Below are 16,929 nucleotides of genomic sequence, written 5' to 3' on the forward strand. Positions count from 1 at the left end.
ATTAATCGAGTGAAAATTTTGTGATGAAATTGCAATAAACCCTCATTTCCGTCATAAATTTGTGATAGAATTGTGACACTCTGTCATTCAGTCACAAATTTCTAACTAAATTGTGACGGATCATCATTGTCCATCATCACCTATTGCTATCTCTAGCTACAAGCTATAGGTAAGTCTACTTAAAAATGTAAGATTTGTACTGTTGAAAATAATACGTGTTGTCTGCTATTGTTACAGTCAAAAGTGACATGATGATCAAATTTTCTTTATATTTGTAGTATTTATATATAAAGTAAATTAATTAAATGTTATCTGACATTTACAAGCTATATTCATCATGTAATAAGTGATAGAGAAAATAGTCAAATACCCCCTCAATGTTTACTCAGATTAATTATGACGCACCCAACCTTTACGGGTGACCTATTACCCCCCCCCCCCCCCCCCCCAGTCTTATTTTTTTAGTATTTTAGTGACCTTTAAGTGCTGATGTGACACTGTGCGTGACTACACGACCAAGCAGCGCGTGATTACTGCGTTTGACGTGTTATTTTTGGCCACGTGAATCTAAAATAATGGTAAAAAAAACCCACCCTTTATTTTCTCTTCCTTCTCTCTTCCTTTCTTCAATTTCAACGTTAAACTCCATTGTTGCCATAGCTTGAAGAAAAAAAAACTTCAAATTTGTGCGATGGATTGTAGTGGTAAGTATTATTTTCTCTAAATTATTATTCTCATCTTTTATTTATATGTTATATTTTACTGATTTCTTGTAATTTCACTTAATTTTATTTTCTAGGATTCTTAATGGAAAAGTTCAAATCGGAGTTGAACAATCTTTGTACTGAAAATGATGATCCAAAGATGAAGCGTCAAGTGCGATTCCAGCATGGAGTATTATTAAAAATGCATATTTCTTGGTCTTATAATAATCGCGGAAGAATATTTTGGACATGCTCCTTCTATGGGGTACGGTAAAAAAAAATTATGTTTCGTGTCCTATTTCTGCCACACATTACAGTGTGCATAACGTGAGTTGAATTTTTTTTTTATAGGCTAAGAAATGTAAGTTCTTTGAATGGAGGGATGATCCTATTGATGAAAGGTCTAAGTTTGTTATTCACAAATTGATTAAAAAAATGGAAGAGCAAGCAGTGGAATTGAAGAAGAAAATGGCGGAAGAAGTTGGTTTGACAAAGGAAATGGAAGAAGGAGATTCTTCTTGCATTGATGGAGATATTGGTAATGAGAATAGTGAAATGGCCATTGGTATTGAGAATGTCACTACAAATGAAGAGATGAAAGTGTTAAAGATTGAAGAAGAGATGAAAGTGTCAAAGCTTGAAGAAGAGATGAAAGTGATGAAGCTTGAAGAAGAGAAGAAGGGTAGATGCTTTACTATTAACAAGTTTTTCTTTTTGTGCATGTTCTTTGGTGTTGTTATTTGGTTTATTGGGTGTTCTTGAACAAGCATTACCAATGTCGATTGCCATAGTAGAATTACATGTTTGTTTCTTGAAGGATGTTTAAGTGATTGTTATTCACTTTATGTATGTAAGTTGAAGGAGTTTCTTGTCATGGATGTTCAATCAAAAAGTTGTCTTCATTTAATTTGACAACAAAAACCATAGATAAAGTTCATAGATATAGATTTCATAGATCATTCATAAAGTTCACATAATAGGGAGAGACCTAATCTATTTCAATAACCTCCCTCTTGATATTAACAAAGAAGGTTACTTTCTAATTATGTTCACAACCATTAAAACATAAGACATGTCCCTCTTGAAGACGGTTTGCATTGATGATATCCTTCCACCCTTGGCAGAGATGCACGCCAACCTTATACGTCATATTGTATGCACGCTCCTCATAGAGAACAACAGCTTGTTTATTTGTGTTTGGAAGAAAATCCTATATGTCAGAAGGTAGGATCTGCACAAAATACATGAGGCATTATGAATAATGAAACACGTAAATTGAAATAAATTTGAAAAATAACACTTACAAAATCATCGTTCTCAACGTATGATTTGGTTAGTTTCTTCTCGAAATAAACCAGTTCATCTTCACCTAGAGGCATTTGGCTATGAAATAATGTTTGTATGTAGGGATGAATTGAAATGTAAAGGTTAATAACCTTTTTATAGGTCGGTGACATTGAATGCATTGTTACAATTCCCATTCGTTTTCCCAACTACCAGTCAATGTACATGAATTCAATTTAATGTAATTGAATCGTCCAATGAAGGTTGCTGACTGAATTCATTTCAGTTAATGTACATGAATTCAAGCTGGCACTGAAATCTTTCCAGATTTCTTTGTACACACACTGCACAGTTTTAACTTCACTGCTCAATGTACACATTGCAGAAATCATGCATCACTGCTCAATACACTGTACAAATGGAACTAACAAGTATGCTTAACAAGTAAACTATGATTAATAAGTCATCCAAACACTTAATTGAGCACAAAAACATTACACTCACAGAAATGTTTAATAGTCATTCTCACAGCTAATTCAAGTCTTCCAAACAACCTAATTCAAGTAATGCAAATAATACAAAGTGTTTAATATCCAAAACAGCTTAATTGTCATCCAAATAATGGTCATCATTTCCATGGCTCCTTTCCTTTGCTGCTAGTGGCCTTGTTGAGTAGCATGGTTTTCCTGTGTACCTCATCCCTTGCCTTGCCTTGTGACCAAGGTCTCCTGTGACTTCAGCAAATCTTAAGCCCGTTTGGATTGGCTTATAAGTTGCCTATAAACTATTTTCAGTTTTTTTGAGTGTTTGGATGACCAACTTAAAGCCATTTTGTGCTTAAAATAAGCCCAAAAAATTAATTAGGCCCGTTTGGCTTAGCTTATCTAAAGCAGCTTATAAGCTGTTTTTGGCTTATATAAGCTACTTTTTTTAAGCCCATCCAAACAGGCTCCTTATAGGCTGGCTTGCTTGATGTTTACCACCAAAATTCAACACTCTACTAGAAGGCATGCCATGCTGCAATAAACAAATTTGAAAATTAGTCAGTTCACACATACCAATGCTATTGTAAAGAAAATATTAAACTTACATTTAGGGATGTATAACCATTTTCAGCAACAAAGACTCTCATACCAATCTCTTCTAGCATGGTTATGATGGTCTTGTGTCTTGCAGCCAAGATCCAAGCATTACAGCTCTCAGCCATATTATTGTCAATGATGTCACATTTAATTTCAGTATTAAAGTATACCTTACAGAAAGTGTGTTCCTTGTAGTAGAGTAAATCCTCAACAATCTTCTTACCACTAAGCAGCTCCAATTTGTCCAAATTTCTCCTCAAATGTGCTTCGAGCACATCGCCAGAAAATCAGCCTCCTTGCCTCCCCAATCTTTTGACTAGTTTGCAAGGATGTGTCTAGCACATTACCTCTGCTCCACTTCTGGTAGCAACTCTTTTATAGTGGCAAGAAGCCCCTAAAAAGGAACAGTTTAAATCAGCAAAGTGTAACAACATAAACAATATAAATCAAGAGTTTAGTACCTTCTGCATATCGAAAATGACTGTGTAACCAGTCCCATCCCCTAAGTTCAAATCTTCAATCAATATTTTCATAAACCATGTCCAAGTGGTTTTGTTCTCATACTCCACAACAGCCCAAGCAATTAGCAACATCTGGTTGTTGCCATCCTTAGCCACAGTAACTAGCAGTTGCCCTTTGCTACACCCCTTTAAGAAACAGCCATCTAACCAAATGTATTTTCTACAACCACTCAAAAATGACCTTTTCAAGGCATCAAAACAGATGTAGAAACCTAAGAAGCAAGGCCTACCATCTTCAGCAAATTCTGTAGGAGACACTTTCACCACACAAGTACTTCCAGGATTTGTTATCAACACTTCATCTCTGTAATCAAGTATTCTTCCAAACTCTTCTACATGATCACCCATGATCTCTAGTAAAACCTTAGCTCTAACTCTCCTAATAGTGGACCTGCCAACATGTACACCAAGTTCCTTCCTAATTTCCTCTTCGAGTTTGCAAATTATGATTTTTGGTTGTTCAGTAATTCTATCTTTGTAGTGGCTAGCAAGGTACTTAGAAATGCACATATAGTTCCTTGTCGTCTAAACACATTTATGTTTAGGATAGTATGTTTTGATTTGAAAATTCTTGGTTGAATTGTCCAGCTTAGCATAAATTAACCAAGGACAACCATCTCTACATGTGACCTTCACCGTTGAAGGCTCATTCACAAACTTATCTAACGGAATATGCTTCTGAAGTGAATATCTAGTCACAGCATCTCTAAACTCATTAACACTCTGAAAAATCATACTAAGTTGCCATACTACCTTCTTACATGCAGGGTCAAACCTTATGTATTTACTTTCCCTTCTAGCTTTCAAGTTTACCCCCTCCTCAACATCATCCTCCTCAGATGTACAACTACATGCATTAGAACTAAAGTAAAAAGGTTCATCACCACCTACCCTTCCTTCTAAACCTCTATTGTTAGGTTCTGTTTCATCAAATCCTATGTCTTGTTCAACTTCACCTAAAGGTACATCATCAGGGTTAGATTTCCCCTTTTTCTCTCTTCTAGTCCTTCTCTTATAAGCCCTCCTTTCAGCCCTAAATGTTTTAACTTCCTCATGTATATCAGATCCATCATCACCATCTGGATTATCAAATACTGCCACATGGTCAGATTCTACATCAGAATCTATTGAGTCAGATTCCTCATCAACATGGTCACTACTTACTTGATTTGCATTTTCACTATCTGCAGGTTCAGTTTGTTGGGGTGAATTTTCAGCAACTTCTGTTTGTGGGGTTGAAGAATTAGTGGGAAATTGAGAGGGTGAAGTAGTAGTGGGAAATTGAAAGAGTGAAGTAGTAATGGCTGGAGTGTCAAGTGGTGTATTTTTAGTGGCTGGGGTCTCATTAGGGTTGCTTTGACAACCATTTGGTTCACATTGGATACCCTCACCAACTTTATTAAAAGCATCACTTTTTGTTTGGTTGTTGGCAACAATATATTCCAATGGCAATAGGGGCACATGTGGTTCATCCACCATGTGGCAGACATATATCTCCGCAATGTCCCCATCTTTCAAACTTAGGGAAAGGTCAAAATATCCTTGTCACTAAGTATATCTACAAGAATGTCACTACCAGGGGGCTTCACCTTAAAAGCACAACTTGGAATATACCTACTTCCTTTATGTAGTCCCTAAGCTCAAAATATGACAACCTATCAATCAACATCAACATCTAAGAATTCTGTACAATTACCACCCTCATATCTTGGCACACCACCACTAAAATCAAATACCCCACCATAAAACCATCTCAAAGTAACATAAATAAAGTCAGTCATACCTGAAAGTTACAAAACAACAATATTTAACAAAACCGCTAAATTACAAAGCAACAATATTTAACAAAACCCCTAAATTACAAAGCAACAATACTTAACACAAGCAACATCAAAGGCAAAGATATGATTTTTAACAAAATCAGCAGCAATTAGTAACAAACCCCTAGTTACTCGTTCAGTTACGTTATTCTACTAAAAGAACCCTAATTTTACAAACAACCCGATTGAAAAGCCTAAAATGCAAACAAATAATTTAATGTGTCAAAACCCTAGCAAGCAAACTATATTAGTAGAGAAATACACTAAAAAATACATAAAAGGAAAAATTCTGCAAAATCGCGACTGATAGCTTCCTTGAGAAAATTAAAATTCAACCAAACTTGAGAATGCAAAAACGACCCTAGAATTCACTAAATATTATGCGAATTAGAGTAAATGGTAGATGGATTGAAAATTTTCAAGGTAAATAGTGGAAGATAGATTGACAAATCGATGAGAGAGAGAGAGGAGTGAAATAATAGTTTGGTTAAAGTTTAGGTGGGTAAAAGGTAAAAGGAGTGTAAAATGATGATTTGGAATTTTTAAAAATGCGTGTACTGCACGTGAGTTAAAAAAAATGGGGGTCACTAAATAATATCCACTTAAAGGTCACTAAAATACTGAAAAAATTAGATTGGGTGTAACAGGTCACTCGTAAAGATTGGGTGCGTAACAGGTCACCCGTAAAGATTGGGTGCGTCACAATTAATCTAAGTAAACGTTGAGGGGGTATTTGACTATTTTCTCATAAGTGATAATATATATATAAGCATCGCCGGTAATGACTTTAACAAGATTTTGCGGCAATATGATGTTGTAAATTAACAATTATGCGTTCACCCTTTAAATATTTGGTATAAATATTAGTGCGGATAAGTTTTAACCTTTTGATAAAAGGGTTGAACTATGAAATATGTTCGGAATATCTAAAATATCTTAAGAGCTTTCGATATAACTGATACATTCAGGGGTCGGTGCAACTTCCGGATAGAGAGTTCATTTGAATTCAGTACTTTTTATGTAGAATATAAATTGATTGTGTAAAATTCACTAAAATTGCAGTAAATGGTACATAATTAGAATCCACAACTTAAAAAGTACAATATTGCTATAAAACCGTACTATAGTTTGAACTCATAAAATTAGAATCTTGAATCCACCTCTATAAATATACTATCAATAGATATAAAGATCTTTTGCGAGATTATGCTTAAAGATGCAAATAATATAGTCATAAATAGAGTATTGCTTCCAGAATAACTTGTGATTAGCTATCCCAAATTAAACTAATTATAATTATAATCTAGCTAAAGATTTTATTTCTTATTGAAAAAATATTCTCTCTAGATTGGAATTATCAATTCGAGTACTTATATATGCCACACATAATCAATTCGAGTACTTATATATGCCACACATAATCAATTCGAGTACCCTGCCACTCATAATGAAGAGCACGGCAAGTGGTCAATACCTTAATTACTGCAAAGACAAACAAATTTTCCATGAGAATGAAACCCATCTCAGCAGGTTGTCCCAAAAGTTATAGAGGTCCACAACCCCTGAAATTGAATTTTGAATTTATGAAAATTGCTTAGATTAAAATACTAGCTGAATTTATAGTTTTAATTTGTTATATATAGTGAGGGAGAGCAAAAGGAGAAAAGGGAAGGGAATGTTACGCTACTTATAAAGAAGTTTGAACCCTCCACCACAATTGGGAATGTCAAAGAACTGGCAACGCATGTGCACTAATCACAAACTAAATAGCTAAGGAACTTGCAATCTTATGCTATGAAGATGAAAGCCCTGCGGTGGAAGCTTATGAAGCTATACAATGTCATCCGCTATAGGAGATGGATTATTAGGACTTAACTTAATACATGGACTATCCCTTAAACTTGTTAAGATATTTAATTTAAATACTCAAACTAAGCCTTGTTTCAATTACTCAACTTCTAATAAAGTGTTTCAATTAAACACTTTTGGTTCAAATTTTGCAAAAATAATTGGGTATATTTTCATTTGTCTGTTAGGTAGTTAAATTGATCACATAAAATATGTCATCTCCTTTAATTATACACATCAACCTCAAGTAGAAAAATGCATGAGATTTTACGGCTTATTGAGTTGAATGCTATTAATTAAAGGTGATGACATTTCAATTTAGTCTACTGATAGAAAAGAAAAGAAAAACGGAAACTAGTTCTGGCACCAAAACAAGTATACTCTGTTATGTGGCCTGCACTATTTTTATTCTCTTCGTTTTCTCTTGTTTTGCTCTTTTAAGTTGTATACCTGAGTGAAATATAAGAAAGGGTATAATTGCTTGCACATTACTGAATTCTTCAAGAGACTTGACTTTGAGGATTTCTGTTGCTATCAAAACCTTGATTTCACTTTGATCTGCTCCAAGTTTTTGATCTCTATAAAGAATTTGACATTAAGAATTCAAATTCAGTAGAAGTTTGCTCTTAAATTCATATGCAGCATGTTATACACATGTATCATAGAAGCTTAACAAAAGATTGTTACCAGTAATAATGAAATGAGCTGACTCATCAATTGACAGTTCGTTTGGTCAAATATTACACAGGTTGAACTCCTAGTCTGGTAAAATTATCTATTGTATTGTCCAAAAAGTCTGAAACTGTGTGAGGAACAACGAAAATAGCAATCATCTGGCCATGCCATGGTTCATCAAAATAGCAGCAGAGGCTCCAAGGTCACAACTTCAAAAGCCATAGAATGAATCAATATTATAATGCACGTGGTAGATTTGGGTGGACACTCTCGCCGAGGCCACAACACACATCATTACTCACAACAAGAAATAAGGAAATATAATATGTGCTCATATAAGCCGCTGGTTTCTTGCACATTAAATGACACAAAATTTGTTACCCCTACATATGTTGCTCTCATATTAAATGTTCAATCTGCAAACCAAGAAGGGTAAATTGATAGCTAAGCCATCACCAATGAAAGTTGACATTCAATCCCCTGCCTTTCTAGAACGTATACATGTGTAAATGTATAACGTAAGGTTTTTGGACCTGTAGTCCAAACGCCTAATGGTGTAAAACGAATTGGCCATAAATGGGTTTTTATGCGGAAAACGAATGAGAGAAATGAAATTGTGAGATACAAGGCACGTATTGTGAAATTAAACTAAAAGAGTAATAATATTAAAGGATGAAAACCATAGAAATAGAATGACAAAAGAGGAGAGATTGCTTATTCATCCTTAATATTTTCAAGTGTCTTCAATATGAAAACTTATGCCTCTATTAATAGTGCTACATATAGGCATACAAAAGGGTAACAATAAACATGTCATTCAATATATGAGATAATGGAAGAACCATTAAGATGGTGGAAGATAATGGAAGAGGCATTATATTTGTGTAGTGGACATTTATACTCTATATTTCATAACACTCTCCCTTGGATGTCCATAGATGATGTGCATTGTTAAAACCTTATTAGGAAAAAACCCCGTGGGAAAAAGTCCTAATGAAGGAAAAAGAGTACACATATCTAGTAATACGCTTTGAGAGCTGCCTCATTAAAAACCTTACCAAGAAAAGCCCAATGGGACAAAACCTTGGTTAAGGGAAAAAGAGTACAACACGTATTTCACTCCCCTGACGAAGACCAAAATTCAGATGTCGGAGTCTTCGCATTCCAATCTTGAATATCATCTTCTCAAGAGTTGAAGTTGGTAAAGATTTGGTGAACAAATCTGCAGGATTGTCACTTGAACGGATTTGTTGCACATCAATATCACCATTCTTCTGGAGATCATGTGTGAAGAATAACTTTGGTGAAATGTGCTTCGTTCTATCTCCATTTATGAAACCTCCTTTTAATTGAGCTATGCATGTGGCATTATCTTCATATAATACTGTGGGTATTTTTGTATCACACTTCAAGCCACATCTTTCTCTGATGAAATGTATCACTGATCTCAACCACACACATTCTCTACTTGCTTCATGAATAGCGATTATCTCAGCATGATTTCAAGAAGTAGCAACAATGGATTGCTTTGTCGATCGCCATGATATAGCAGTACCTCCGCATGTAAACAGATAGCCTGTTTGAGATCGAGCTTTATGTGGATCAGATAAATAACCTGCATCTGCATAACCAACAAGATCTGTACTACCTTTGTTAGTATAAAACAGACCTATATCGCTAGTTCCCTTCAGATATCGCAATATATGCTTAACTCCGTTCCAATGTCTTCGTGTAGGAGAAGAACTATATCTTGCTAGCAAATTAACAGAGAATGCTATGTCAGGTCTTGTAGGGTTAGCAAGATACATAAGTGCACCAATTGCACTGAGATATGGTACTTCAGGACTAAGAAGCTCTTCATTTTCTTCTTGAGGTCGGAACGGATCTTTACTCACTTCAAGTGAGCGAACAACCATTGGAGTACTTAAAGGATGCGCATTGTCCATGTAAAATTGTTTTAAAACTTTTTCCGTATAAGCAGATTGATGGATAAAGATCCCATCTGTCAAATGTTCAATCTGCAAACCAAGACAAAGTTTTGTTTTTCCCAGATCTTTCATCTCAAATTCTTTCTTTAAATATTCAATCGCCTTTTGGAGCTCTTCTGGAGTTCCAATTAGGTTTATGTCATCAATATAAACAGCAATTATAACGAACTCTGATTTTGTTTTCTTAATAAAAACACATGGACAAATGACATCATTTATATAACCTTCATTTACCAAGTACTCACTGAGGCGATTGTACCACATGCGCCCTGATTGTTTTAGACCATACAACGATCTTTGTAATCTGATTGAATACATCTCCCGAGACTTTGAGTTAATTGCTTCAGGCATTTTAAATCCTTCAGGGATTTTCATATAGATTTCATTATCAAGTGAGCCATAAAGGTAAGCTGTAACCACATCCATCAGATGTATTTCAAGATTTTCATGTACAGCTAAACTGATGAGATATCGAAATGTTATGCCATCCATAACGGGTGAATATGTTTCTTCATAGTCGATACCGGGTCGTTGAGAGAATCCTTGTGCAACAAGGCGTGCCTTGTATCTCACAATTTCATTTCTCCCATTCCTTTTCCGCACAAAAACCCATTTATGGCTAATTGGTTTTACACCATTAGGCGTTTGGACTACAGGTCCAAAAACCTCACGTTTGGCAAGTGAATTCAATTCTGATTGAACTGCCTCTTGCCATTTTGGCCAATCATATCTTCGTCGACATTCTTCGACAGATGAGGTTCCTGATCCTCAATGTCTTTCATAATATTTAGTGCAACATTATATGCAAAAACATTAACCACCATAATCTTCGATCGATTCAAATCTATCCCATCACCAATGAAAGTTGACATTGAATCCCCTGCCTTTCTAGAACGTATACATGGGGATATATGTGGACCTATTCATCCACCTTGTGGGTCATTCAGATATTTTATGGTCCTAATAGACGCATCTTCAAGATGGTCTCATGTGTGCCTCCTATCATCTCACAACCTGGCGTTTGCGAAATTTTTGGCACAAATAATACGCTTAAGGGCACAGTTTCCGGATTATCCCATTAAGGCTATACGCCTCGATAATGCCGGAGAATTTACGTCTCAATCTTTTGATGATTATTGTTTATCAGTTGGGATAAAGCTTGAACATCCTGTAGCACATGTTCATACCCAAAATGGCCTTGCTGAGTCATTTATTAAACGACGACAATTGATAGCAAGACCATTACTTATGAAAACACGGTTGCCCACTACCGTCTGGGGTCATGCTATCTTACATGCAGCATCTCTTATTCGTCTCAGACCGACTCATTATAATAAATACTCCCACAGTATTATATGAAGTATTATAACTTAAGTCGATACCTTCGTGAATTTATGTGCATTATATTTGTGTAGTGGACATTCATACTCTATATTTCGTAATAAGGTTTTAACAATGCACATCATCTATGGACATCCAAGGCAATTATAACGAACTCTGATTTTGTTTTCTTAATAAAAACACATGGACAAATGGCATCATTTATATAACCTTCATTTACCAAGTACTCACTGAGGCGATTGTACCACATGCGCCCTGATTGTTTTAGACCATATAACGATCTTTGTAATCTGATTGAATACATCTCCCGAGATATGGGTTTATTTTATACTAACAAAGGAGTTTAACAAAGTCTTCAATCTGTCGAAGTATTATAACTTAAGTCAATACCTTCGAGGCTTTTAAAGTATTTGCTTGAGATGGCAGAGTTTACACCATATATGTGATCGATTCACCAAACCATATCTGAATGATATGGTGTCTCAGACCCCATTCCCTGAAGTGAATGGGATTTGTTTCACTCTATCTCCTTATTATTCACGACTGGGGTCGGTCGTGTAGAGGTACTCTTTTCATCCTTACTTCAGGTGAAGTAAGTCAGACCCTTTTAATATAGAGTTATCTCATAATGTTAATTTCTAATAGGGCATATCTGAGATAACTCCATTATCTTATAATCATCGTGGTGAGACACTTGAAACTATTGCTAAATGTTCAATCTGCAAACCATCTCAATGGTGGAAGATAATGGAAGTATTGCCGGATTTGTTGCACATCAATATCACCATTCTTCTGGAGATCATGTGTGAAGAATAACTTTGGTGAAATGTGCTTCGTTCTATCTCCTTTTATGAAACCTCCTTTTAATTGAGCTATGCATGTGGCATTATCTTCATATAATATTGTGGGTATTTTTGTATCACACTTCAAGCCACATCTTTCTCTGATGAAATGTATCACTGATCTCAACCACACACATTCTCTACTTGCTTCATGAATAGCGATTATCTCAGCATGATTTGAAGAAGTAGCAATAATGGATTGCTTTGTCGATCGCCATGATATAGCAGTACCTCCGCATGTAAACAGATAGCCTGTTTGAGATCGAGCTTTATGTGGATCAGATAAATAACCTACATCTGCATAACCAACAAGATCTATACTACCGAGCTCGATCTCAAACAGGCTATCTGTTTACATGCGGAGGTACTGCTATATCATGGCGATCGACAAAGCAATCCATTGTTGCTACTTCTTCAAATCATGCTGAGATAATCGCTATTCATGAAGCAAGTAGAGAATGTGTGTGGTTGAGATCAGTGATACATTTCATCAGAGAAAGATGTGGCTTGAAGTGTGATACAAAAATACCCACAGTATTATATGAAGATAATGCCACATGCATAGCTCAATTAAAAGGAGGTTTCATAAATGGAGATAGAACGAAGCACATTTCACCAAAGTTATTCTTCACACATGATCTCCAAAAGAATGGTGATATTGATGTGCAACAAATCCGTTCAAGTGACAATCTTGCAGATTTGTTCACCAAATCTTTACCAACTTCAACTCTTGAGAAGATAATATTCAAGATTGGAATGCGAAGACTCCGACATCTGAGTTTTGGTCTTCGTCAGGGGGAGTGAAATACGTGTTGTACTCTTTTTCCCTTAACCAAGGTTTTGTCCCATTGGATTTTTCTTGGTAAGGTTTTTAATGAGGCAGCTCTCAAAGCGTATTACTAGATATGTGTACTCTTTTTCCTTCATTAGGACTTTTTCCCACGGGGTTTTTTCCTAATAAGGTTTTAACAATGCACATCATCTATGGACATCCAAGGGGGAGTGTTATGAAATATAGAGTATAAATGTCCACTACACAAATATAATGCCTCTTCCATTATCTTTCACCGTCTTAATGGTTCTTCCATTATCTTCCATCATCTTAATGGTTCTTCCATTATCTCATATATTGAATGACATGTTTATTGTTACCCTTTTGTATGCCTATATGTAGCACTATAAATAGAGGCATAAGTTTTCATATTAAAGACACTTGAAAATATTAAGGATTTCACTTGAAGTATTGGTGAAATGTGCTTCGTTCCCTTCTTTCGTATTTCAGCACGAAATACTGATAAGTCAATACCTTCGAGGCTTTTTAAGTATTTGCTTCAGAAACCATAATCGATCGAAGATTATGGTGGATAATGTTTTTGCATATAATGTTGCAAAACTCAAAGTCTTCAATATGAAACTTAACAAAGTCTTCAATCTGTCGAAGTATTATAACTTAAAAGACTCGAAGATATTGACTTAAGTTATAATACTTCGCGTGATACCCATTACGGCAGATATCTTTGAAACTTAACAAGTTTCTTGAGGATTTAGAAGAGAATCATGCATCTTCTATAACAATTTCCGTCCCCTTAAGCAGAAATATAATAGCTCTTCCGGAGCCTTCAATCAATTTCGAATTGCCAGAAATTGTATTAATATTTGATTTAATAAGAATCTACATTTCACAAAAGTACTTGAATCATTAAACTTCTGGTTTACGATCGAGTGTGCTTCAATTGTACTAATTTTTGCATAATACAGACCAGAAGACAAAGTTGGTAATTTCTCCGAAACATATTTCTGGCCGGAGACATTCTTTGTAATGGCAAGATATTCATCATTTATTTCGTTTAATGTCTCAGCGTGATACCCATTACGACGGATATCTTTGAAACTTAACAAGTTTCTTGGGGATTTAGAAGAGAATAATGCATCTTTTATAATAATTTTCGTCCCCTTAGGCAGAAATATAATAGCTCTTCCAGAGCCTTCAATCAATTTCGAATTGCCAGAAATTATATTAATATTTTCCCTATTTCTATGCAAGTGAGAAAGGTATTTCTCATCTTTGAATATGGCATGCGTTGTTCCACTATCAATCACACAAATATCTTCATAATTGGTCATTGATCCAAATAAAATTTGACGAATTTCCATAGATTCTTCAAAATGAAAGAATAGACACAGTGAACATGAAAGTAGATATTATTATTATACAAAGCATTACACAAACTTTATTTACATAACTATTATAGCTAATAGTAACAACATGGATGAAAATATCTAAACTATTACAGATTCATCACCGATCAGATGATCTATTTTTCCTTCAGGGAGTTCAAAGAAATCTGCCACATCTAGATGCATGGGCACAACATTATCTTCAGAAATAAAATTTGCTTCGGCATTCTTTTCTGCCTTTTTGAGGGAGGCTTGATACAGCTCAACTAGGTGTTTTGGCGTACGACAAGTACGTGACCAGTGCCCCTTTCCTCCACTCGGAAGCATTTATTTTCTGAATTTTTCTTTTGCACAACTTTATGCTTTTCATCCTTCCTTTTACACTGCTGGTGGTGAAGGGTATTATTTAGTGCAAGACGAGAATCATGATTAAAATTCCTTCCTCGACCACGACCATGACCACGACTGGGGCCACGACCTCTTCCACGCCTAGAATGGCGAAAATTTGCCTCATTCACTTCAGGGAATGGGGCAGTACCAGTGGGTCGGCTTTCATGATTTTTTATTAATAATTCATTATGTTGTTCAGCCACTAGAAGATGTGAGATTAGATCAGAATATTTCTTGAACTTCATCTCTCGGTATTGCTGTTGCAGGAGCATACTCGAGGCAGGAAAAGTGGAGAATGTTTTCTCCAGCATATCATGATCAGTGATATTTTCACCACATAATTTCAACTGAGAAATAATTTTAAACATGGCAGAATTATATGCCTTAACAGATTTAAAATCTTGTAGCCTTAAATGGAGCCAATCAAAACGTGTCTGTGGAAGTATGACCATCTTCAGGTGGTCATATCTATCTTTTAAATTATTTCACAGAATAAGAGGATCTTTAATAGTGAGATATTCCATTTTCAAGTCATCATCAAGGTGATGGCGGAGGAATATCATTGTCTTGGCACGGTCTTGGTTTGATGCCTCATTTTTATCTTTGATGGTGTCTGCCAGACCCATCGCATTAAGGTGAATCTCAACATCAAGAATCCAAGACATATAGCTATTGCCGGATATATCTAAGGCTACAAATTCACGTTTAGTAAGATTTGTCATTAGTCAATACCTTCGAGGCTTTTAAAGTATTTGCTTGAGATGGCAGAGTTTCGTGCTATATCTGATAGGCTATACAGGTCTCAAGGATTTTCATCAGAGGTCTCAGGGATTTAAAGTATTAAGGCTTTAAATAAAGACTTCATTATTTAAAGCCTTATTATAAAACAAGGCGATTGGAACTCCAGATCTATACCTAAAGACCCAAGTACTCACTGAAGCGATTGTACCACATGCGCCCTGATTGTTTTAGACCATACAACGATCTTTGTAATCTGATTGAATACATCTCCCGATTGAGTTAATTTAGATACTCCCGGTATCTACGATTATGAAGTCTTTATTATTTGCTTGAGATGGCAGAGTTTCGTGCTGATATGACCACCTGAAAATGGGAACTAGCGAAACCTTGAAATACGCCAATAGTTATAAACGTGAAATACGCCATATCAGCACAATACGTTATCAGCACGAAACTCTGTCATCTCAAGCAAATACTTTAAAAGCCTCGAAGGTATTGACTTACTTTTTTTCTTAACTAATGTCAAATCTTACTAAACGTGAATTTGTAGCCTTAGATATATTCGGCAATAGCTATATGTCTTGGATTCTTGATGTCGAGATTCACCTTAATGCGATGGGTCTGGCAGACATCATCAAAGATAAAAATGAGGCATCAAACCAAGATCATGCCAAGACAATGATATTCCTCCGACATCACCTTGATAATGACTTGAAAATGGGATATCTCACTATTAAAGATCCTTACTCTGTGAAATAATTTAAAAGATAGATATGACCGCCTGAAGATAGTCATACTTCCACAGGCACGTTTTGATTGGCTCCATTTAAGGTTACAAGATTTTAAATATGTTAAGGCATATAATTCTGCCATGTTTAAAATTATTTCTCAGTTGAAATTATGTGGTGAAAATATCACTGATCATGATATGCTGGAGAAAACATTCTCCACTTTTCCTGCCTCGAGTATGCTCCTGCAGCAGCAATACCGAGAGATGAAGTTCAAGAAATATTCTGATCTAATCTCACATCTTCTAGTGGGAACAACATAATGAATTATTAATAAAAAATCATGAAAGCCGACCCACTGGTACTGCTCCATTCCCTGAAGTGAATGAGGCAAATTTTCGCCATTCTAGGCGTGGAAGAGGTCGTGGCCCCAGTCGTGGTCATGGTCGTGGTTGAGGAAGGAATTTTAATCATGATTCTCGTCTTGCACCAAATAATACCCTTCACCACCAGCAGTGTAAAAGGAAGGATGAAAAGCATAAAGCTGTGCAAAAGAAAAATTCAGAAAATAAATGCTTCCGATGTGGAGAAAAGGGGCACTGGTCACGTACCTGTCGTACGCCAAAGCACCTAGTTGAGCTGTATCAAGCCTCCCTCAAAAAGGCAGAAAAGAATGTCGAAGCAAATTTTATTTCTGAAGATAATGTTGAGCCCATGCATCTAGATGTGGCAGATTTCTTTGAACTCCATGAAGGAAAAATAGATCATCTGATCGGTGATGAATCTG

At 35.7% G+C, this 16,929-nt stretch overlaps 1 protein-coding gene across 20 annotated transcripts in view; it reads right to left on the reverse strand.

The window, feature by feature from the left end:
* Positions 1-1,651: 1,651 nt before the first annotated feature.
* Positions 1,652-16,929, reverse strand: part of LOC132645289 (uncharacterized) — a 29,267-nt gene continuing 13,989 nt past the window's right edge. For 9 of the 20 annotated variants that reach the window (XR_009584080.1, XR_009584079.1, XR_009584078.1 and 6 more), the window contains 3 exons: positions 7,947-8,143; positions 3,532-7,837; positions 1,652-3,464 (listed from right to left, as the gene is read on the reverse strand). Coding sequence is in view for 3 of the 20 variants with exons in the window: in XM_060362196.1 (XP_060218179.1) it covers positions 4,117-5,070 (954 nt within the window). In the remaining 17 variants the exon portion in view is untranslated. Of the gene's footprint in view, positions 7,838-7,946; positions 8,144-12,439; positions 12,542-12,578; positions 16,927-16,929 lie in introns of those variants that run through there. The other 11 variants (XR_009584074.1, XR_009584072.1, XR_009584068.1 and 8 more) reach the window with 10 other exon arrangements.

This window comes from Lycium barbarum, chromosome 6, assembly GCF_019175385.1.
Source record: "Lycium barbarum isolate Lr01 chromosome 6, ASM1917538v2, whole genome shotgun sequence".
Lineage (NCBI taxonomy): Eukaryota > Viridiplantae > Streptophyta > Magnoliopsida > Solanales > Solanaceae > Lycium > Lycium barbarum.